Raw genomic sequence first — 24,425 nt, forward strand, 5'->3', positions numbered from 1 at the left:
TGGACAAGCTGCCAAGGGCACGTGCAGGTTGAACGAGGCAGTTGGGGAAGGCAAGGGCCAGATTCCTTCAGGGAGGCTCACGCTGACTGCACGGGATCACCCCTCGTGACATTAACGGCTTCCAAAAAAGTAGAACCCGAGTCGCCCCGTCCCTAAGTTTCCCGTTGCTAGAGCAAGGAGAAGGAGGAGGTGGTCTCTGTGAATTCGCTTCTCACTGTCGGCGGCGGGAAAGCGATCAAAACGCTCTTTTCTCCTAAAGTGAAACGATCAGCTCTGGCAGTGGGTCTGTAGCCAGCGTGCGCACGCGCATTGCCTCCCGGACTACCCACTGGCAACCCACCCTAAGCCAGAGGCGTGTGCGCGTGCGCAGCGCTAGGGGGCGGGGCCGCGCACGCGTCCCGGTTGCCTGGTTACTGCTGCGAAACAATAGCTCCGGCTTGCGCTCCGCAGCAGCTGGGTCTAGGCCGCTAGAGGGGGCGGTTGGCCCTCAATTTTCGAGGAGCCCGAGGAATAGCGGGTAAGAGTCCCCGCGGTCCGGGCCGCGAGAAACCGGCCTCTTGGCCAACCCCAAATCCGGGGCCCCGGCCCGGACCCGGGTTCCGGGCTCCGGTCCCGCCCAAACCCCGAACCCTGGCCAGGGCCCAAACCTGGGGGAGGGCAGACGGGCAACTCACCGCCTTTCCTCCGCCGCAGCACTCCTTGATTTTTCCAGCCTGATCCTGATCTTTGGAGAGCGATGCCGCTTCCCGACACCATGTTCTGCGCGCAGCAGATCCACATTCCCCCGGAACTACCGGACATCCTGAAGCAATTCACCAAGGCAGCGATCCGCACCCAGCCCGCGGACGTGCTGCAGTGGTCCGCGGGGTAAGCGCCCGGGACCTGCGCCTGGAAAAGACCGCGGTCCGCGTGCCCAGGCGCGTTAGTGAATCTTCCTTTCTGGAGCGGTGGTCCAACGCCCAGAACGCTTATAGAGTATCGGCAAGACTTCACTTTAGCATCGGTGGTACCTACACCTCAGTATCTATCTAGGAAGCATCGTGGTTTATTGACCATGGGAACAGAAATTACCGCACAATGCTCCTTATCTACAGAGTAGTGACAACCCCATTGTTGGAAAGTGATGTTTATGCAGATAGACTAAAGTTTAGAAAGCATTTGCTTCGGGTATAAAGTTAATTCATTGCGTTATACACCAATTACAGACCCATTTTATTTGTAAAGTGATTTTTACGAGGGGGAATCTTACGGCCATGTTCCTCCTCCTCAGGGAATCCTCTCAGGGCTAGGTCCTGGCAGACCCGCAACAGCAAAGTTACGTTGGGGTTCTCCAGCCCAAGGCTGCGGTAGGGCTCAACTCTGCCCATCTTAGTTCACAGCAACTGAGCTTTCAAAGTTTTTTGGGGCAAGCTTTCTAACTATTTCTAGAAACAGTCATTCCTAATTTTAAAGTTACAAGTCAACAGACCTTAGAATCATTAAAATAAACCCTTTTGATTTTACAGGAAAACTCTTTGCCCTTTTTCAACAAACAGAAGCTCAATTTTATGATCATACGAATCAGTATAAATGCAAATAAAATGTTTTAGTAACTAGCATATCAAATTTTGCTGACCTCAAAACTATATAACCAAGGTGAATTAGTTTCCTATGACTAGTGCACAAAATGTGATGGCTTAAAACAACTCATTTATTCTCTTAAAGGTCTGGTGGCCCAAAGCACAAAATCAGTTTCACCAGGCTGAAGTGAAGATGTCAGCAAGGCGTTGCTCTGTCTGGAGGCTGAAGGGAGAGTCCATCTTTTGGATTCTCCAGCTTCTAGAGCTTCATTCCTTGGATTCTCTGGCTCATGTCCCCTGCCTCTGACTTTAAAGCCAGTAGTGTGGCACCTTCAAGTCCGCCTCTTCTAAGGACACTTGTAATTGCATTTAGGACCCATCCAGATAACCCAGTATAAATTTTCCATCTCCAAATACTTAAATAACAGGCAAAGTCCCTTTTACCATGCAAAATAAGGCCCGCAGTTTCCACGATTGGGACCTAGATATCCCTGGGGCCCTTACTGAACCTCCCATACAAGGCTCCTACTTGTATATATGGTGCTTTGCTTTCTGACAGACACTTCGGTCAATTGCTTCTGAAATATTCTCTGAAGGTTTTTGCCCAGAAAAATCATGGCCTAAATAAAAGATAGTTGGGACTCATAAGATTTATTTGTACTCTGCAACATTCTAAGATTTAATAATTTTCTTGGAACATTAAGTTATATTTGGTAATGCTTTAGGGACAACTAATACTTTAAGTTTCACTTTAAAAGACTTAATTAAGAACTTTCTGAATGTTCCATGCATTCATGAAATTCTAATTTCAGAGTTTAGGAGAAAAGACAAGCGTTACTCGTTAAGCAATGTGTGTGTAATGGACTCGGAGGTGTTCCAGGTCTCTCAGAACAGAATCTGTTAGAATGTTGTTCAGAAGAAGGTGAATTGGTCTTTGAAAGATTTCGTAGGCAGAGATTGGTATTCTAAGATGAGGACACAGCATATGAACAAAGGGCCTGCGTCACGAAGATCAAAATAAAAAGAGCAGAAAACCAGGGTGCATATGGAAGTGACTGCTGTAGAGGACTCAAGTCCACGTTCAGGTTAGCATTCTTTTCAAGTGAGATTTACCAGCGGCAGAGGTAAGAGAGCCTTGCCCCCCAGCCTGTGTACCTTGCTGTGACATCACAGTGATGGCTGTGCCTTATTGTGTCTTTGAGTGGTTGGGTATCACACAGTAGGATGGAAGCCAGAATTGGTTGAGCGCTAAAACGCTACTTTCGCTCACACGTGTCTCCAGGGAACTACCAGAGCTTAGCACAAGCTGGTCTGGTCACTAAAGCAGGCTTTCTCAGTCTTGGCTTGTTCGCCACTGTGGTGGGGACCATTTTGGGGGTTAGAGAGGCAGGGGTGTAGGATCCTTAGCAGCATCCTAGTGTGTACCCACTAGATGGCGGTCCACCACCTGTGGTGACAACCAAGCTATCCCTGGGAACTGTCGGTGCCTTCTCAGGAAGGGGCAGGACCCAAATCGCCCCCTGCTGAGAACCACTGCTCTGCAGGCTCCATCCAGCTTGGGGACGGATTTGATAGGCTATGAAGAATAAAGTCCATGAGGTAGGTGAAAACCCTAATTAGGAACAAAGCTCAGCACCCATCCTTCAGCCTGGCACTTTAGGTCTCAGGGTCCGCACTTGTCTGACTCTCTGCTGCCTCGTTTTGACTCTCCCTCAAACCATTAAATAAACAAGAGACGACTGGGGTTGTCTTAAAAGCATGAAAGCAAAGTTGAATTTGATGGGTGGAGAGAAAGGGGATGAGTTACAAAATTTGTTTTAGCCTATCAACTATCTTTTTACTTATATTTTGTTATGTATTCAGAGATGTTTCTAATTATTCATATTTTTAAAATTATTACCTGTGGCCACCTCCAGCATGCTGGCCCAAAGGGAAGTGAGTTTTGCAGAAGAACCTGCCTGGCACTCCTTCCCCTCCCTCCCCACTAGCCTGAGGCTGGGTGTGTGCCCTCTCTTGACTTGTCACCCCAAACATTTCTGTGACCTCTCTTGTCCCCCATATAAGCAGCAATATCTGGGGCCCAGAAAGGATCAGTTATGGGAAAAAATACTAGAAAAATAAACAAAAAACAAACCAGGCAGGAAGAGTGAAGGGGAGGGGAGGGGCAGCCTCTGACTTAGCATAGTGGCTCAGCCCATTCCCAGTGGAGCAAATAGAGGGCATCCCTGACCTGCCTGCGTTAGAGTTGAATAGGCAGCAATGGCTGCACTCCAGCCCCTGGAAAAATAGCAAGGCCCAGAAGAGACTGTCATTATCCCAGGCTTGCAGACAGAGAGAGAGGCAGCAGGGAGGGGGAAGTAGGGGAGCTGAGTGGAGGAGTGGAGACTGACCTGCGCCTTGGGACTCCAGCGCTTTCCTCCCTAATCACTGTTGGGTGCAGGGTTCGTTTAAGAAAACGAATTGTTAATTGATTTGCTTTTTGTGTATTGTTGAGTCTTCAGAGATGTCTGTTGTTTGTTAGGTATTTTTCAGCTTTGTCAAGAGGAGATCCACTTCCTGTAAAGGACAGAATTGAAATGCCCGTGGCCACTCAGAAAACAGACACCGGCCTGACTCAAGGGCTGCTGAAAGTTTTGCACAAGCAGGTATAAGAGCGTTCGTAGTACCAGTCAGCCTTACTTGAGCAAAAGCCCTGCTGTCCCCCAATGCCTGGCGGAAGCCACCACCGCTGTCATCCTTGCACGGTGCTTTCCCCATCATAACCCTTTGGGTTTCATTCGAAGAGGACTCTGTTGTATTCAGTGCCTCTCTCTAGCTGAAAGAACCCAAAATAGTTACTCAGGATTAGATTGTAGAAAAGTGAAGTGTAATTTCTTTTAAATGCCAGATTAAGATGCTTAATCTGGCATTTTTAAAATTACAGGTGACATACAATATTAGGTTAGTTTCAGGTGTACAGCATCGTGCTCATTATACTGCAGATTTTGAGGTAGGGGAAAATGAATAGCCACCGAAAGGGGAAAGACATGCCAGTATTGCCCGAAGCTTTGCACACAGAATAGTGCTGGCAGATCACAAAAGTTACCCATTGTTATAGACTGTTTCAACATAGTAGGAGCTGTACATTTATTTTCAGTTTTAAGATTTCTCCCATGTAACTGTTACCATGTTTATGGGGTTGGATTTCAAATATTTTATTTATTGAAGTTAACTTTTATTGTGAAGTATTTCAGATAGATTGAGAATCATGCACCCAATATCAGCATGCCCATTTTATTAAGTTATAAAGCTGTACCATACTTGCTTCACAGTCCTTATTTAAGAAGTACATTGTTGTCGAGCTCGCTGTCCCCCTCCCCGCATGGGTGTCTCCCCCACCGCACATCCCCCGCCCCTCCCTCCCCAGGGCTAACTGGGTCATGAATTCAGAGTTCACCTGTCCCTGCGTGGGGTTGGCTGCTTAGGGTGTGTTCAAGTATTCACAGCATTATATTATTTTGTGGATTTTAAAACTTATATAAATTATACTGTGTTTTCTAAACAGTGTAGCCACAAGCAATATGTGGAATTAGCTGACCTTGAGCAGAAGTGGAAAAATTTGTGCCTGCCAGTTGAAAAATTCAGAGCTATCTTGCAGTTGGATCCTTGTGAACACAAAATTGAGTGGATGAAGTTTTTAGCACTTGGATGTAGCATGCTCGGCGGGGTACGTACCTAGAAATAGCGTTTTGGTGATTCTGTGTAATCATAGAATCACCTGGCTGAAAAATGACTTAGGTGTTTCAGCGACTGAAGGAAACACATTACTTTAGTAACTTTGTCTTAGAAAAGCAATGTTTTTCAGATATCTAATGTATTTTCAGGATTATGGTTATTTTAATTTGCAGAAGTTAAATACTTATGAATATCTCAATTTAAAAGATGTTAACAGTAGCCCTGGCCAGGTAGCTCAGTTGGTTAGCACGTTGTTCCCGATATACCAGAAGATATCAACAGTAGATAAAATATATGGATACCATTGAACTGTATGTAGGTTGTAGAAAAGATGACTTTTTATTAAATTACACATCATTTGGCAAAGATAACATCTGTTTTCCTAATCTGTGGAGAGAAGCACAGAACTGTTTTATACCTTAGTTACAATCTATTATTAGTAACTAACAGATACAGTGCAGCTCTGCTGATGTTAAAGTGTGACCCGAGGACTTGGGAGTGAAGACCCAGATGACCCTGCTATTTCTGAGGTGAGGGGTGCGTGAGCCTAGGAGCTCAGTTGCTTCACTCATCTTAGGTCCATGCATGAGCCTCTTTGATTTAGTTTTAATTTTTAAAAATTTATTTATGGAGTACTATCTAACACGATCACTAGCACTGACAATAACCCACCCCCTTGAAGCTAGGCTCTCCTGACCCCTACACTTCCCTTTTACCACATATACGAGGTTTGTCCAGAAGTCCAGCCATTGTTAATGTAACAAGAACAGTTTGTGTGACATGGATGTAACCTGTAGCCAAGGACAGTGGACCTGAATGAGCATGCGTGAATAATGATGACTTCACTGTACTAGTCAGTGGGGGCGCTAGATGCCATTGTGTGAGCATGCGTACTGTGTGGCTGTCGCATGCAAAATGACTGAGCGAGTAGAGCAATGAATCTGCATCAGATTTTGCGTTAAGCTGGAACATTCCTCTGTGGAAACTATTCAGGTGATGTACAAGGCTGCAGCTATGGGCAACTGGTGATCGACAGCTTCATCACTACAACGTGCCTGCTCAGGCATCATGTCTCATGCAGAGGTTTTTGGCGAAACGTCAAATCACCCAGGTGACTCAGCCCAGATTTGGCACCCTGTGACCTCCAGCTTTTCCCAAAACAAAAATCACCTTTGAAAGGCAAGAGATTTCAGACTGTCGATGAGATTCAGGAAAATACGATGGGGCAGCTGGTGGCAATTGGGAGAACTGTGTGAGGTCCCAAAGTGCCTACTTTGAAGAGGACTGAGGCATCATTGTCCTATGTACAGTTTTCTTGTATCTTCTTCAATTAATGTCTCTATTTTCCATAGTGCATGGCTAGATACTTTCTGGACAGACCTCATGTATACCCTGAGAAATACCTTACTGTGGTTCTGTTTATATTTATGAAAAGATAATTATGCTGTAGTAATCTTCTGGGACACTTTCATTCCCAGTTAGATTTCTACATTTATCCGTCTGTGTCATTGTAATGGGTGTGGATCATCTCCTCTGCCATGCAATACCCTCTGTGGGAACACACTGCAATTCACTGCCTATTAATGGCTCCAGCGGAGAAACCCTGAAAGCCCCGTCAGGTCAGGAGTCGGGCCGGTGGCTGCCTAATGTTGCTCAGTTTTGCTGTGTAACTGCCCAGAGGCGGTCAGCCACAGCAAGGGTGGTCAGCCCTGGGCTAATCGTGCCAAGGGCTGGACGCTGGCTGACAAGTAGGAAAGACAGCATCGGGGTCACCAGGGGAGTCGGAGCTCAGTGGGGTGTTATGGGGAAGGGCAAAGACAAGTACATTTAAGTATTTAAAAATTTCATGTTGCTTGGTTTCTTTGGAACTCTGTGAAAGCAAGATTTTAGTTATATGGAATTAGTTATATGGAATTCATATTATCAAACATATGAATTAATGTTTATGGGTTTGTGCCTCTTAGTTTTGATGAGAAAGCAGAATATTTCATATCTTGGGATCCATCTTTGTAATTTCTATCTCCCTGATGGTGAAAACGAAGCCCCAGATTTAAAACCACAAGGGACTGGTTTGGCAGATTGGGTCTCTTATGCATGTGCAGTGCGAGACACTAGATGGAGACATCTTGTCAAGGATGGAGCTTTATCTTCTACACTGCACATTGGGGAAGGGGTGTGGAAAACAGCATGCAGGCCTCTCTTCTTCCTGTCACAGGCTATGTGGGTCCAGCTCTGTCCCCTAATTAAGCCATTGCAGTGGCTGTGTTCACTGTTGGCCCCTGCCCTACCTCTCTCCTAAAGCCCCTTCCTGCTGTGGAAAGTCATGGCCCCTGCCTGCCATCAAGGATGAAGTTCAAGTGTGAAAGACTCAGAGTGGTGGTGGTAGTGGGGTGCTGGCTCTCCTGGGCCTGCCCCGCCCTATGAGATGCAGAGATGAGTTCAAACAGCCATTGGCGGCAGGGGCTGCAGGGGCAGGGAGACCCCCAAAGCAGGCTTGGACGTGGATGCAGGGATTTGCCTTATTGATGCCACTGTATACCCACGTTGGCAGGGTAGCTTGGAAGAGCACTGACTTGAAGCTGTGACTTCCAGAAGATGATTCTTGGGGTAGTTTGGCACCTTAACATTTATCTTTATGCTTAAAAAAAAAGACCTTCAAATAGGAGGAAATGAAGAAGTGAAGCAAGATGACGAGGAGTAAGTTAGAATGGACTACTGCCTCCTTTTTCACGTGGGATTTCTGTAAAATGGGAACCTGGTCTCTGTGCCTCCATGGCGGACGCTGACCTGCTGCTGCAGCCGCGTCATCTGCCTGGCTTGTGGCAGATGCTTTCTTTTTCCACGTTCTAGAGATTAGAACCACTCTAGTCAGGTGAATCGAGTTGAAGATTTCCACAAAGACTGGAGCCCGTTCCTCCATGCTGGCACAAACGCCTGTGCAGCACTGATTCGTGCGGAGGACTCCAGAGTGAACGAGAGAGGCCAACGCCCCTGCGCCCTCACCCCTGTGCCCTCGGAGCTGACGTCCTGTTATCTCTCGGAGCGCTGAGCTCTGCTCCTGCCGTTGCGTTGAAAGCTGCAGGCGGGGATCAGGGGCCTCGCGGGCTGCCTCAGGCAGGTTGGGAGTGGTAGTGCTTCCCGTCCTCTTGCCCTGTGCTGCGAGAGCTTACCTGGTGAAATAATTACGCCTATATGTTGTGACCTGTATCTTTACGTGTCTGCAGCACCATTGGTGGTTCTATGATGTCATTACGGACTTCCTCAGTCAGTGCTTGTAGGGAATGGGGGACTTGGTTCACAATTTTTTGATGCTCCAAAAATGATCCCCATGCTTAAAAAACAAACCAAAAAATTTTCATCCACTATTTTAATGCTTAAGAACATTGCTGGTGGCACCTGTCTCGGGTAGAGGGGGTGTCCTTGCTTACTACCCATTGCCTTCCATTCAGCATTCCCCAGTTGGCCTCTAAAGCGTATTCTGGATACAGCCTCCCTCGGTAAGTGAGGGCCTCCGGCCCAGACCTGTTTGGTGACTGAGGAAGGGACCACTCTTGGGTTTCTGGGCTCTCCTGTCCCCAGTACCACTTAGCCCATTACCGGGCCCAAGTCTCTCCCTCTGTGGGGAAGAGGAGAGGTGGGTGCGCTTTCCACTGGGGCTGTCTCTGTGCTCCCATCCGATCCACGCACGACAGTGGATGCTGGACATGGTGGTCCCTCCGTCCCCTTCCTGGACAATGCCAAGGGCAGTGTCCAGCCTGAACAGGATGGCTTCACTCTGGCCCCTCAGAGAATGTGGGTCTCCCACCCTCACCTGCCACAAGCCCCAGAACCGCGTTTTAAGTGAGAAATCCTGTGAGGATAAGAAAATGAAGTGAAAAGGCTCGTAGGCTTCCTAAACACGAGAGTTGGGGTTAACAGCACAGTTTGACATGACATCCGCCTGCCTCCTGAGCATGGTCAGGCCGCACCTCCGGGAGCAAGACCGTGTTTGTCCTCATTTTACCTGAAGGGGTTGGTCAAGACATTGTTCTCACCTTTGTTTCCATGCTCGCTAAAAGGGGCACTTTGGGGGCTTGGGCGAGGGGGTTCCGTGTGTCATCCTGATGGCAGCTAAGACTCCGAAATTGAAAAATGCCATAGAACTGCGTGTGGAAGAGGCTCAGGAACCGCGGGCGCCTCTGCACCCGTGTTTCCACACGTCTGCACGTCAGTTTCAGATGGCGGCTCGGGCGGGAGCGCTTGGCCGAGAAAGCGAGTGGGGCAGTCACCCCCTCCCCTGGGAGGTCGTAGGTACCTGAGAGTGAACTGGCCATGGCAGGAGGTCAGAGGTGGGCCACCTGCCGAGGCTGTGAGCAAGAAGCCTGACTACCTACCGCCCTTTGGAGTCAGCAATCTGCTTTTAAGAAACAACTCTCAGTGTGAAACCACGCGAGTTGCTTTGTGATTTCTTTCAGATGTAAAAATTACTGCAGATCTTACTGTCAGAAATGTTAGCACCGGTAATGTCATCGTGCCTTTGTGGAAGGCAGTGATGCTAGAACGTTTGGATGTATTTCTTTCCTTAAATACCTCCTCCTCAGGAGTGTTGGAACCTCCCGTCACACAGACCTCGTCTGCCTGCTCCTCGCCAGCCGCTGGGCCCCCGCCCTCGGGGGTGGGGCCCCCTTCCACTTGTGTCAGTTACAAAAGCAAAATCCAACATAACAACATGTCTTCGCAAAGTTTCGAGCAAGGAACACATAATGTAAAACACAACGTCAATTTCAGCAAGTTCTCTGCAGCACGGCCCTTTAGAGGACGGCTTTGCCCTTCCGCACAGAAGTGCAGCCAACAAGGGCCTCTTCCAGTGGAGCGTCAGGGGGCCTGCTCTCCACCCAGCCCCGAGTCCCAGCTGTCAGTGACAGGCGTCTGTTCCGCTCCGGCCTTCACCTCCTGCAGCCCAATGCCTGGAATCCTGGGAATGTGGCCCTGTGTCTGCCCTGTCCTTTCTGAGCCAGCCCAGCAGCTGTTAGTGCGGGGGAGTGTGGTAGCAGTGCCTGCCTCAGCTCCTGGCTGGTTTACCCTGAGTAAGTACCTTTGCCTCTCTGGGCCCCACTGTCCTCACCTCACAGTTATTGTGAAGAGGAAGGGGGATGCCTTGTCCAGCTCTGAGACGCTTCATCCTGTGCAAGAACCTCCTGTCTCGCTACCTTTTCTCCTCCCCCTGTTGGAAACACAAGGAGATTTTTCTCACACACGTGCTGAGAGGACCTGGTGGAGCTCCCTGTGCACTGGAGAAACAAGCTGCCACGTTGTGAGAGGGTCACGCGTCCAGGATCTGCGGGTGGCCTGTTGGAGCTGAGGGCAGCCACCAGCCAATCCCAGCAAGACCAGCTTACAGCAACAAGGAATGAGTGCTGCCAGTGACCCTGGTGAGGCTGCCACTGGTTCCCTCAGCACTGGAGCCTCTGCGTGGAAACCAAGCCCTGGCTCACACCTGGACTGAGCCTGACAAGGGGACCAGCTAAGCTGTGTGCAGACTCCCCACCCCCAGAAACTACCAGATAACAAAAGTGAGTTGTTTAAAAAAGAAAGAAAGAAAGAAAAGGAAGGAAGGATGGAAGGAAGGTAGGCAGGCCTGGCTCCAGCCATTTGCATGTTCCTGCGGGGGTCAGAGTGCCCCCCGCCCCGTACTGTCACTGATCCAGGCAGGCAGGTCCCATGGCTTTCCCTGCAGCTGCAGCTTTCCCCTGGGGACGGCCCTCAGGAGTGCCCCTGGGAGGAAGGCCCTCGTTTGCAGTGCTTGCCCATGGATGATGGAGATCTGCTCCCCCCGTAGCTGATTTCAACCTGCCCACAGATGGCCAACCATCGCACAAAATTCCTGGGAATCTGACACTGTCTTTGACACAGGTGATGGTCCCCCCACCCTGGATGTGTCTCCTCATGCCCTCGTGGCTTGAATGGCTTGAAGGGGAGGCTGGGCTGGGTCACGTGCTCTGGAGGCTTAGTGGTGTTGGGGGGAAGGCTTCCCTGAAGATGGGCACATGGACTGCAAGTCTAGGATGTGGACCACGCTGGGGTGAGGGTGCGTGGTGCAGGCAGAGGGACAGAGTGTGAGCCAGGTACACTGTGTGCAGTGGAGGCAGGCATGATGCTTTCCAGAACTGAGACAAGGCCCAGGGCAAGGGCGGGCCCTGCACAGAGTCCAATGGGCAGGTGGGCATCAGCAGGACCCTGCCAGCTCCCACCCTTCACAGGTGGCCCCTCTAATTGGTAACAATGTGCTTTGTCCCTAGGTATGTTGTGGGGCCAAAGGGGTTGAAGGGTTCTGCATTGGCTCAGGAGGTGTATCTTTATGTAATCAACTTTATGAATTTATTAATCAAAATACATAGAACCATATGTAGCGTAGCATCGTAAGTTTTTCAGTGATTTAAAATTCATTGTGATTGGCTTTAACATTATTTTTAGAACCACGTTGGATATGATTAAATATGGAGAAGCTTTGGACACTCCATATGGGAAGCTTTGGAACACAGGGGAGATATTAACAGATGTTCCAAATGGGAGAAACCATGCAAATAAGTGGGTTTTGAGTACCCGAGGAAAACTTCAGAGATTTTCGTTCTGTCTAAGGCTGGCATTATTGCGTTACCGAGGCAGTGTGTCTCAGCCCTCATGAGGAACAGTGGAAATAGGCAGCGGACGGTCAGGAGTAGACGGCACCCTCCCGGGTCTTTCCCATCAGCCCCAGTTAGAGGGCATCATCTCTGTGACTCTGGTAGGAAACACAACCATTATTCTTTTATCTTACCTCAATACCCAACTCCATACTCCCATGTATTTCTTACCCAGTTTGCCTTTTTCGGACCTTTGTTATGTAACTAGCAAGGTCCCCCAGATTCGAGGTAAATAAATGGGATCCAAAAACTATTACGTACTCAGTAATAGTAATAGTAATAGTAATACCCTCAGGTATGTGCTCCAATAGTACTTCTTTGCCCTTGACTTGGGAGTCACAGTGTGTCTTGTCTTGGCCGTAATGGCCTATGACCACTACACGGCTGCCTGCCAACCTCTTCACTACACAGTCACAATGCACCCTCAGCTTTGCCAGGAGGTGGTGCTCACAGCCTGTTCTGTGGTGTTGGCAGCGCCTTAACTGTTTGCTCCTTGACTTTGAAGTAGCCGAGATGTGGACACTGGGAGGTGGATAGTTTTTCCTGTGAGACGCTGGCATTAATCAAGATGGCTTAGGTTTATTAAAAAATCATTGAGTCTTTGTTTTTGCTTTTGGAGTGGTGTTTCTTCTAGTACTTCTATCACAAATTCTCTCGTGCAGTCATCACTCAAACTGCCACGAGGATCAAGTCCTCAGCCCGGCAGCATGAAGTACATACCAGCGGTTCCCCCCTCACAGCGGTCACGCTGTTTTATGGAGTAATAATTTACATGTACACGAAGCCACAGAATGGCACCTCCTGAGATGAAAGTAGGTTCCTTCCTCCCTGTCACGCAGTCACTGCCCCCAGCCTGGACCCATCTTTAGAAACAAAGATGTGAGGATTCGGGGAGCCAACAGTCGTTGCAGAGTCTGTGACCTGCAGAGGCTGCTGAATCTGCCGTCGGCCAATCATGAAAGCTGACGACAGCAGCTCAGCCAACTTCTGAACCTCGGTCCTCTGATAGATGAGGGAGGTGAAGATTTTGAAGAAGATAGTGATGGTGATGCACCTCTTCTTGCAGAACTTTGGCGACAGCATGGTTGGACCTGGAGACTATCATGCCAAATGAAATAAGCCAGGCTGTGAAAGACACATACCGTAGGATCTCATAACTGGAATCTAAGGAACAAAATAAACTAACCAGGAAAATAGAACCAGAGGCACAGAAACAAGGAACAGACTGGTAGCTGTACAAGGGGAAGGGGGAGGATGGGACAGGTTGGAAGAAGGTGAAGGGATTAGACGAAGAACATACATGCATCACGAAGAACATGCATGCATCACCCATGGACATGGACAACAGCGTGGGAGAGGTATCTTTAAGGAGATCGATATTCCCATTTTAAAAGTTATTTCTATTTTAATATAAAATCAGTGGACTAAAATTTTTCAGACCAGTTGCATCCTGATGAACCCTTTCCTTTTTATTTTTCTTTATGGCAAGTATACACTCACCTGGTCTTTAATTTAGATCAGGAACATAGTGTACTTTGGGAGAATTTCTGTAAGATATAATCAAGTGTTTATTCTGCTGGTGTCTTTGCCACCAGTTTCAGCAAATCCAAGCATTAATTGCCACCCCCTCCCCCTGTTTATGACATTTCTAGTCCTTGAATAGTGCAATGAAGCACCTGTGTGAGATCCTGACCAAAGACCCGGAGGGGGGGCCTGCACGCATCCCCTTTGAGACTTTCTGTTACGTCTACCGCTACCTGTCGGGACTGGACTCGGATATCCCTGCTGTGGACACGGAGGTCTACCTCACCTCTCTAAAGGAAAATATGTAAGTAGCCCTCTGGGTGTGCGGGCATGTTGATGATTAGAGGTCTTCCCCTCTCTCACCTCTTATCTCTGCTACCTTGGTCCCAGCTAATCTTGCTGTGACGTGATAGGAGAGAATCGTACCCACACAGAGTCACCAAGTTGTGCTAAGTCAGCTACGGCAGGAAGCAGCTTTCTTCCCACGGGATTCAGGGCAGTCTGGGGTTCGGTTCTCTTCAGACTTCAGAGGGAGAAAACTTGTCCTGTCTGTTAGAAAAGTTTATCTAAATGTATCTTGATTCTTAAGTGTAGTGTGTAAAGTGGCTTAAAACCATAGCATATTGAAAAGAATTCATTTCTCAATGATGAAATGCAGGAATGGATTACCGCAGGTGGAGGGCATGGCTGGGCTCATTGACGAAGTTTCGTCCTCTGTTCTGGCAACATTCGTGGGGTGCTGACTGTGTGCCCCATATTGTGCTAGTTGGTGAGGGGTGTGCAGAGGAAGAGCAGTCTGGAAGGCAGGTGGGGCAGTGGTGGCAACCCATTCCCCCCAAGTATTGGGGGCCGTGGCTTCACAGGAGAGGCTCCCTGACGGTGGTGGTGGTGCTCCTCATGGGCTTAAGCCCAGGAAGCCTGTTGATTACAGGGGAGGAGGCTCTAGATGAGGCAGGACAGACCGGCTCCCTCAGGCTTCAGGAGGAAGGGAGGGAGGGAAGGAGGGAGGAAGAGAGAGAGGGAGGGAGGGAGGAGGGAGGGAGAGGCTATGCTCCAAGGCCTTTCAGCACCTCCTGGGCCACTGCCCTCAAGTGCCCAAGCCTCATACCTCCCACCGGGAGCTGTTTGCCCCCAGCACATGTTCTCAGAGTGCCTACTCTGTGCCAGGGATGCAGTCCATGGGTCAGGTCACCCCAGGCCCCATGGAGTTGCAATCCTGGGGACACCAGATGCAGGTACGCAGACAGCAGGCGGGCTGGAGGGCCATGAGGACTACAGAGCCCAGGGATGGGGGCTGGACTAGGAGGATGCACATCCCCTTGGGCCCCTGAGAAGCCCCACCTGGCAGGTGCACGATCACTGCCCAGCTGCTCATCCCCTCCTACTCCCGCCAAACCTTCCACATCTGGGATGCCCCAGCGAACCCTGGGCCAAGTCCTCCCTCACTTCCTGCCTGACGGAACCCTGGCTACCCCCACAGTCCTCACTCTTTACCCTTCCAAGCCATTTCCTCTCCCTCCTTCAAAATCGTATCCCCTCTGAGGCCCCTGCCACCTGACTGTGCTTGCAGACTCCATAGTCCACTGTCTTTTCTCTCATCTGTCATCTGCCAATTTCGTAAGCACTCCCTTGTGGCTCCTCAGTTATTTCTTCCCCTCCCTGTCACTCCTGACACCAGCAGGCCCTTGGGTGGCCCAACACTCCACCCTCTTGGATCTCCATCTTGGCTCACACAGCCTCCTCCTCTACAGCCACCCTTCCCTTAGTCCCCCTGGGCCTCCTCCTCCCACACCTGTGCCACAGCCCCTCCTGCCTTCCCAGGGCCACCCCCAGGCCCTCAGCAGACACAGCCCAACCTGGAGCACAGGGCAATCTGCACCCTGCCCAGCATGTCACCAATTTCCCCCAGCCTGCCCTTCACACCACTGACAAGCCTCAGGAGGGAGACTGGTGTCGTCCTACCACCAGACCTGTTGGCTTCCCACATCTGACTTGGGGTCCATCCCCTCGGCCTGCTTCCCTCCTCTTGAGTGGTGGGGTGGTAGTCTGCACCCTCACAGAGAGCTGTCCCCACTGTGCCTGCCATGGGACACCACCAGTTTCCTCCTCACTCCTGCCTGGGCTGGAAAACCAGGAGCACTGGCTAAGGAGATGTCTGGGGTTAGTGGGGGTACGGCCAAGGGGTAGCATTGCCAGGACCTAGCCTGGAAGGCTCTGGAAGCCACTGGAAGTTTAGAGTAACCTTTTGTTGCCAGAAGGACCCTGGCCTGGTGTGTTCTACCTAAGGTATAAGTCCACATAAAATTCCACTCCGTGATTTTCTGCCATCACTTGGTTAATGGTGCTTCCCCAGCTGTGGACAGGAGCTCCAGATGGCCGTCAGTCTCTGTGGCTTGAGGAGAAGGATGGCAAGTGGTCAGGGTCAGGGTGACAGGCATCATTATCCAACGCTCCACTCTTCTCTCAGCAGCCACATGAGACTGCTCCACAGTGTGATTCCCCCGGGCCTGTAAGAGACGGCTGCTTTCCACAGTAAAATACGATTCAGAACCACGCCTAACTGTGCCTGCCCCTTTTACTTTTAAAATGTGAGCCCTAAAGACAGATCTCATTTTCCCCACTGACATTGAACGTCAACATTGTTATAGTTCAGTATTTTTACAGTGTATCTACTGATGTCAGCAGTAGAAGTTTACTTATGCCTACCGTCTTTCAAGAAATAAAATATCTAAAAATACGAAAATCAAGAGATACTATTGTGACTGCCAAAGCTTCATAGACTTAAGACAGTTCTTTAAATTTCACTGAACCAACTTTTTAAATGAAAGGATACCTTTGTTAATTAGTGACTGAAATTTGAGTTGTCAATAAAGAAAAATCTTTAAATATAGTGCTATTTTTTTTGGCATTTAAAAACTAAAGTTTATTGCAGTATTGCTTGAAATAACAGCAACAACAAAAGACAGGTGAGAAATATTTGTCAGAAGGATGCATGTGAAATTGGTACGTCCATACACAGGGATTCCATAGGGTTGTTAAAATGAGGTAGATTTGTTGTGCTTCGAGATACAGCAGTAAATATATAATGCAAGATACAGAACAGTAGAATAGCCCATTTGTGTAGTTAGAATCACTTTTATCGGAAAAGTAGCAAACAATTTTTAATGGTGATAATCTTTCAGGGTTAAGAAGATTAATTTACATTTTATACCTTTCTATACTGTTTTAAGTTTGTACAAATGTATGATTTATATTGATTTTAAAGGTAAACAACATTTCAATACTTTCAATGCACAACTAATAACATGGAAAAATGCTCAGAAGCAAGGGGTAAAGTAACATTTATATGATGATTGTTTATAGATAAATTTCTGACATATGAATAATAGAAAGAAGAAATGAAATAGAGGTACTATAGTCAAGCTGCTAAATTAACACCAAGTAGGTTGGGGCATGAAGAAACAATTCTATCTCTGTTTTAATGAGCCTGGGAACTTCAACGTTGACCTTGTCAGTCCTACATCAATGCCTACATATACACGAAGCCTCCAGATAAACCTCTGTTTACCCCTGCAGGACTAAGGAAAGAATGTTCACATATCCAGACTGCCTGAAATCCAGTACGCAGGCCACCAGTCATTTAGGGCATTGCCATCTTAGGCTAGAGACTAAGAATTCAGAACTGATTCTTCTCAAGAATGTACATTTCACAATAAGAACTCTTAGTTGCTCTTTCTTCTTTGGCACACTGGGTATTGCCTAACTGTTTTTCTGGTTTGTAAGCCCTAAGGCCCTTGAAAACATCTTTGTCATTTCTTTCTAACCAAAGCCTCCTGATGTCAGCTGTGCTCAGCTGACATACATGAAAGCTGAGCACAAGCTCAGGTTAACTCGCTTATCGCCAGGTAAGAGGCTTGTGGCTTACTTGGCGATAGCATGGTATAGTATACAAATATGGTATTTTTCCCTCACCGCCTGGCTTACTTCACTTAGCATAATGCTCTCCAGTTCCATCCATGCTGTTGCAAAGGGTAGGAGCTCCTTCTTTCTTTCTGCTGCATGGTACTCCATTACGTGTAAATGTACCATAGTTTTTTGATCCACTCATTTACTGATGGGCATTTAGGTTGCTTCCAGCACTTGGCTATTGTACATTGTGCTGCTATGAACATTGGGGTGCACAGGTTCTTTTGAATTGGTGTTTCAGGGTTCTTAGGGTATAATCCCAGCAATGGAATTGCTGGGTCCAAAGGCAGTTCCATTTTCAGTTTTCCGAGGAAATTCCATGCTGTTTCCCACAGTGGCTGCACCAGTTTGCATTCCCACCAACAGTGCACTAGGGTTCCCTTTTCTGAGCAACCTCATCAGCACTTGTTTGCTGATTTGGTTATGATGGCCATTCTGACTGATGTGAAGTGGTGTCTCAATGTGGTTTTAATTTGCATCTCTCTGATGGCTAGTGATGCTGAACATCCTTTCATATGTCTCTGGACCCTCTGTATGTCTTTCTTGGAGAAGTGTCTGTTTATGACCTTTGCCCATTTTTTAATTGGGTGGTTTGTCTTCCTGGAGTGGAGTCACATGAGTTCTTTGTATATTTTGTAGATCAAACCCTTGTCTGAGGTATCATTGGCAAATACATTTTCCCATATGGTTGGTTCCCTTTTCATGTTGCTGATGTTTTTTTAGCCATGCAGAAGCTTTTTATTTTGATGAGATCCCATTTGTTTATTCTTTCCTTTATGTCCCTTGCTCTAGGGGACATATTGGTGAAAATGTTGCTGTGTGGAACATCTGAGATTTTTCTGCCTGTGTTCTCCTCTAGGACTTTTATGGTGTCACAACTTATATTTAAATCATTTATCCATCTTGAGTTTATTTTTGTATATGATGTAAGTTGCTGGTGGAGTTTCTTTTCTTTTTTTTTTTTTTGTAATTAGTTGTCCAGATCTCCCAACACCATTTGTTGAAGAGGCTATTTTTACTCCATTTATGCTTCTGCCCCCTTTGTTGAATATTAATTGACTATAGAGACATGGGTTTATTTCTGGGCTCTCTATTCTGTTCCATTGATCTATGTGTCTGTTCTTATGCCAGTACCAGGCTATTTTGATTACAGTGGCCTTGTAATACAGTTTGATATCAGGTATTGTGATCCCTCCTCCTTTGTTCTTCTTTCTCAAAATTGCTGTGGCTGTTTGGGGTCATTTATGGTCTATACACATTTTTGAAATGTTTGTTCTTTATCTGTGAAATACGCCATTGGTATTTTAATAGGGATTGCATTGAATCTATAAATTGCTTTGGGTAGTATGGACATTTTGATGATGTTAATTCTTCCAATCCATGAACATGATACATGCTTCCATTTGTTTGTGTCTTCCTTAATTTCTTTCTTCATGATTGTGTAGTTTTCTGAGTACAGGTCTTTTACCTCCTTGGTTAGGTTTATTCCTAGGTACTTTATTTTTCTTGTTGCTATATTAAAAGGGATTTTTTCTCTGATTTCTGTTTCTGAGATTTCATTGTTGGTGTACAAAAATGCCTTCAATTTCTGAATATTGATTTTGTATCCTCCTGTTTTGCCAAATTTACTTATTAGGTTGAGTAGTTTTTTGGTAGAATCTATAGGATTTTCTATGTACACTATCATGCCATCTGCAAACAATGACAGTTTTGCTTCCTCCTTTCCAATTTGGTTGCCTTTTATTTCTTTTTCTTGTGTGATTGCTATGGCTAGGACTAGTACTGATTTTTTTACCTAGAAATAAATGCACATTTTTTATAAAAAAAAATAGAATGCTTTAATTTTTGAGGTAATAATGACTGGTTAGAGACAGTAATAATTTTAAGGTAAAATTTTAAAATTATATTGCATTTAAATTATACTAAATCATATTGTTTCATAAAATTAGTATTGTATTGTGAGAAATTATTAATACATGTCTTTATCTGTTTCTATTTTAGAGAATCTAGAAAGAATGGCATGATAGGACTTGTGGATTTCTTTATTCCACAGAGGAAAATTTAAAAAAACCTCAAACAGAAAACTCAGAAGACATGCCATTAATACAGAGAAGAACACATTTTAATGTCAAAAGAGTGCTTTTTAAAAACTTGGCACCAATTACAACTTGTCATTAACCACATACATACATCGTGTGAGTTTTTGTGGTAATGGAATGTGACCAGTGCATCCGGAGGGTCAGGGTCTATTTAATGATTGCTCTTCACTATGTTCTTGTAAAAACCTTAAAGGCAAATCATTTCCAGCAGTAAAATGATCTAATTGAGTAAGACTGTCTCTTTGGAAGCTACAGAGTATGGAGGGGGATGGGCAGTTTAAAAATGGCTGTCCTTTTTCTTCATTGGAAACTTGACCAGCAAGATGAAGATGCTCTTTACTCCGTGGTGGGTGCACCTAAGACAGGCCAGGAAGAGCATTTTCAGTAAATCTAGGTTTTCTCTGGGAAAGGCGGACGGACCTAGGAACTTGTGCTTGCTCAAAGGGCAGCCATGGACATGAAGCAAAATGGACAAACTATTGGTCCACTAAACAGGAGTAAGCATCCAATTCCTTTACTTGCATTCCTTATATACAGTCTTATACACAACATAGAACCAGTAGAGTGATCAATGTAAGGAAATACATGCATCTTGGATAATTTTTCTGAAAGCTTGGGGATGGTTTGGCTTGTTGCTTCTCTGCACATTGGCCACTATGCCAATCAATGGTATCAGTGTTCCAAGACTTGTGAAAACCCAAAGTCAGGAGAAATGTTTTCCTATTATCTAAAAGAGTTGTTTTTTGCACTGAGATGTTTAAAGGATATTTTCATCTCAATACTAAATGGCCTCATTTGAGATGATCATTTGCCTGGACTTTTGGTCACCCTCCCAGTAAATAGACAACACATAGAGATTATTCATAAATTTACAAGTTGCTTTTAGAGTTTTCAAAAGCTTTTACAATATTTTCCGTGCTTAAAACATTTAATAGTTTCTGAATGCTCTTTTTTCTTTTTTAAAGTATATTTTATTTATTATGCTATTACAGTTGTCCCAATTTTTTATCTCCTTTATCCCTCTCCACCCTGCACCTCCCTGCCTTCCAGCATTCCCCACCCCTTAGTTCATGTCCATGGGTTGTACATATAACTTGTTTGGCTTCTCCATTTCCTATACTATTCTTAATCTGCCCCTGTCTATTTTATGCCTACCAATTATGCTTCTTATTACCTGTACCTTTTTTCCCAACTCTCTCCCTCCCCACTGATAACCCTCCATGTGATCTCCATTTCTGTGATTCTGTTCCTGTTTGCTTAGTTTTTGTTTTTGTTGGTTTAGGTTCAGTTGTTGATAGTTGTGAGTTTGTTATCATTTTATTGTTCATAGTTTTTGATCTCCCTCTTTTTCTTATATAAGTCCCTTTAACACTTCATATAATAAGGGCTTGGTGATGATGAACTTCTTTAACTTTAACTTATCTGGGAAGCACTTTATCTGTCTTTCCATTCTCAGTGATAGCTTTGCTGGATAGAGTAATATTGGATGTAGGTCCTTGCCTTTCATGACTTTGAATACTTCTTTCTAGCCCCTTCTTGCCTGCAGGGTTTCTTTTGAGAAGTCAGCTCATAGTCTTATGGGAACTCCTTTGTAGGTATTACTCTCCTTTCCTCCTGATACTTTTGAGATTCGCTCCTTATCTTAAATCTTGGGTAATGTAATTATGATGTGTCTTGGTATGTTTCTTCTTGTATCCAACTTCTTTGGAACTCTCTGAGCATCTTGAACTTGCATGTCTAATTCCTTTGCCAGATTAGGGAAGTTCTCCTTCATTGTGTTTTCAAATAAGTTCTCAATTTCTTGCTCTTCCTCTTGTCCTTCTGGCACCCCTATGATTTAGATGTTGGAACGTTTAAAGTTGTCTGAGAGGTTCTTCAGCCTCTCCTCATTTTTTTGAATTCCTGTTTCTTCATTCTATTCTGGTTGAATGTTTATTTCTTCCTTTTGTTTCAAATCATTGATTTGAGTCCTTGTTTCCTTCCCTTCACTGTTGGTTCCCTGTATATTTTCCTTTATTTCACTTTGTATGGCCTTCACTTCTTCATTTTGCGACCAAACTCAACAATTTCTGTGAGCATCCTGATTACCAGTGTTTTGAACTCTGCATCTGATAGGCAGTCTATCTCCTCATTACCTAGTTCTTTTTCTGGAGTTTTGATCTTTCATTTGGGCTGTATTTCTTTGTCTAAATGCACCTGTTATGTTGTAAAGGGTGGAGCCTTAGGTATTCATCAGGGTGGAGCAACCCAGGTCGCTGTGTTGTGGTGCTGTATGTGGGAGAGGGTTCGGGGAGGGAACAATGCCACTTGCTTGGTTCTTGCCCCACTTTCTGTCACTTCCCTTGCTTCCCACAAGTGGATTGTGCCCTTTCAGCTGTTGATTCCCAGGTAGGTGGGCTTGTGTAAATTCTAGGACCCTGTGGGTCTCTCCAATGGACTCTCCTATGAGACTGGGACTTTCTCTGCAACCCCCACAGGTTTTTACAGCCAGAGGTTTTGAGGCTTTAGTTTCTCCATGCTGGAACCCTGGGTTGCATGGTCTGTCTTGCTCCCCAGTTGTTCCTCCTGGCTTATCTGCCCTCAAATGTAGGCAGTCCCTTCCACCAGCTGCGGCCTGGCTACAGTCCTCACTGCCCTGGCTGTCCATTTTTGCCCTGACATTCATCCTTGGCCTGGATGAATGTTTCTTCTTTAACTCCTTGGTTGTTGGGTATCCATGCAGTTTGATTTTTCTGGCAGTTCTGGTTGTTTTTTGTTGTTAAATTGGTTGTTATCCTTTTGGTTGTGTGAGGAAGTTAAGTGTTTCTACCTATGCCTCCATCTTGGCTAGAACCTATAATTTTAAAATTGCTTTAAGCCTTCTAAAAACTTGACTGTCCCAAAGAATTTAAATATTTCCCTCCTAACTGTAAGACCTCAAAACATGGGGATTAGAAGAAAAGAAACCTGCAATTTTGCAACAGTGCAGTTGTAAGTCATAGAGTGAATGAATGTGCCGAGAGGAAAACGCTGCAGAAAACGGGCTGTGCTGAAGAACACGAAACACCACTGCACACTCAGCTGTTCCTGCCCACTTGCTGCCGGCCGGATGAAAGGCACAGAAAGGGCCTTGTGTTCATTTAAGCCAGGAAATTAGCCACCTCAGGGGAACACATGGTGTGGAGTATACAAGGCAGTTTCATTTTATGAAGATACTCTAGCCTATCAGGAGACAGAAAAGGGAAACTTTAATATAATGAATCAACTGCTTTCCATCAGATTGGACAGCAAAGGAACTGAGGACTCAGGAGAGTCTCCCCAACCCCAAGGCTGGACCTGGGCTTCACAGTGCAGAGGTGTCCTGGAGCTCTCAGGGCTGCTGGGTTCCTCTGTGAACAAAAAGTGAAGACAAAGGCTGAAAGGGATGTGCGTTCTGCCCCTCTCCCTTTGCTTGTCCCTGCAGTGCTGGACTGTTGTCAAAGAGGAACATGGAACTAGCTGGCAAGGAGCTCTGGGACATAAAGGCCACAAAGAAGCTTGTTTGAACATGCAAATCCTTGGGGAATATGTCCCAACAAACCCTTCATGGGGAATCTGCTAGAGAAAGAGAGCCAGACAGCTGAAAATGTCAAAGAGGTCAGCATAAGAGCCATAGGGAGCATTTGGCATCATTTATTGCAGAACTAAGATGAGGTGATGGCTAAAAGGGGATATGCTATGGCATATAGTGGATGTATGCTCTGACCACATAGGCACGTCTATCAAAAATTTGGAGGCTGGAACATCTCCAAATGAAAAGAATCTGTTAAAACAATCTTTACATCAGATGCAAGAGAAATTTCATTTTCGAGCACACAGCATCCAAGAAAGACTAAGGGTATTACATAAAGATGCATATGGTAATCATTACAATACAGACCTTCCTAAATACCTAAACATAAACAGGTAGGTAAATAGGACAGCAGAAAGCTAAGCCGTAAAATAAATGTTATTGTGTAGGAGGTGGAAGGTGTGGGATGGAAGAGGCAGAGCTTGACGCTGGACTTCTCTGAATGTACCTTTGTGTTGATTTGATTTGGGAATCCTGTAAATATTTTCCATGATCATAAAGCAAAGTCATGTTTAAAAGACATGACTGAAAATTGAAAGTAAAATGAAATCACTGAACTTAACTGTGTATCCAGTCGCTGGTGTCTCCACAGGAACTATTCCAAGTGACTTTACAGCACAGTTATTTGAATATTCCTAGTGCAATATTCAGGGGGAAAAATTAGAGAAAAGTTAAAAATCCCCATCTCCTTTCAGTCACTCTTACTGGTGGTAATAGAAAATGAGTGACTATTTTGGTGTCGTTACCCTGGGTTTTTGGCATGGAAGAATGAAGATATAAAGTAAAATAGATAAGGTTAAATCAAAGCCCTGTAGTCCTGGTTTGTGACCGCAAGTGTCTGTATGAAATCATAGTCTCTGCGCAGAAGCAGTGACCCGTCCAGTCATTCAGGGAGCCCTTCTAATGGCCAGGCTGTGGGCCCTAGAGACCCTTCTCCATGGAAAGGAGCCAGGGAGTCCTTGACCAGGCCTGATTCAGGGCCTTGGGTAGGGAACGTATCAGATGAGGCCCAGAACATCGTGTCCCACTGGAATCAAGGTTCACGTCAAAAACTTGGGAGTCAAGCTGAATGGACTTGTACTTGCCCTGCTCTTCAGAAAGGCAGTCCCGAAGACAGTTCTGCTAGCAAGAAGATACACTGCCATCCCGGCCGGCCTCCTGGGTTACTCCATTTTCTCTTGTTTCCATCTCAAAATGTGCTCTCTAGAGCGGTCCGGGAGCATTTAATGGACTCTGCTTGCGGGGGAGGGGGGATGGTAGTGCAATCCCTCCCCAGGAGCCAGGAGCCTCTGCTTGCCCCAGTTCACTTGGC

At 46.2% G+C, this 24,425-nt stretch overlaps 1 protein-coding gene across 1 annotated transcript; it reads left to right on the plus strand.

Moving 5' to 3' along the window:
* Window positions 1–395: 395 nt before the first annotated feature.
* ROPN1L (rhophilin associated tail protein 1 like) lies at window positions 396–24,129 on the plus strand. Its single transcript, XM_045186178.2, has 6 exons — window positions 396–517; window positions 713–867; window positions 4,081–4,204; window positions 5,104–5,265; window positions 13,588–13,763; window positions 19,427–24,129. Exons 2-6 carry the CDS (start codon window positions 737–739, stop codon window positions 19,488–19,490), a joined length of 657 nt encoding a protein of 218 aa, XP_045042113.1. The 5' UTR covers window positions 396–517; window positions 713–736; the 3' UTR covers window positions 19,491–24,129.
* Window positions 24,130–24,425: the final 296 nt, after the last annotated feature.

Source organism: Desmodus rotundus, chromosome 1 (assembly GCF_022682495.2).
Source record: "Desmodus rotundus isolate HL8 chromosome 1, HLdesRot8A.1, whole genome shotgun sequence".
In the NCBI taxonomy this organism is placed as follows: Eukaryota; Metazoa; Chordata; class Mammalia; order Chiroptera; family Phyllostomidae; genus Desmodus; species Desmodus rotundus.

What these genes read in the sequence shown, in the direction of transcription:
- ROPN1L (XM_045186178.2), top strand. Translation starts at nt 737, where the DNA reads ATGCCGCTTCCCGACACCATGTTCTGCGCGCAGCAGATCCACATTCCC. An exon ending in GTGCTGCAGTGGTCCGCGGG is followed by an intron (nt 868 to 4,080) that starts GTAAGCGCCCGG and finishes GTTGTTTGTTAG; the next exon opens with GTATTTTTCAGCTTTGTCAA. An exon ending in GATGTAGCATGCTCGGCGGG is followed by an intron (nt 5,266 to 13,587) that starts GTACGTACCTAG and finishes TGACATTTCTAG; the next exon opens with TCCTTGAATAGTGCAATGAA.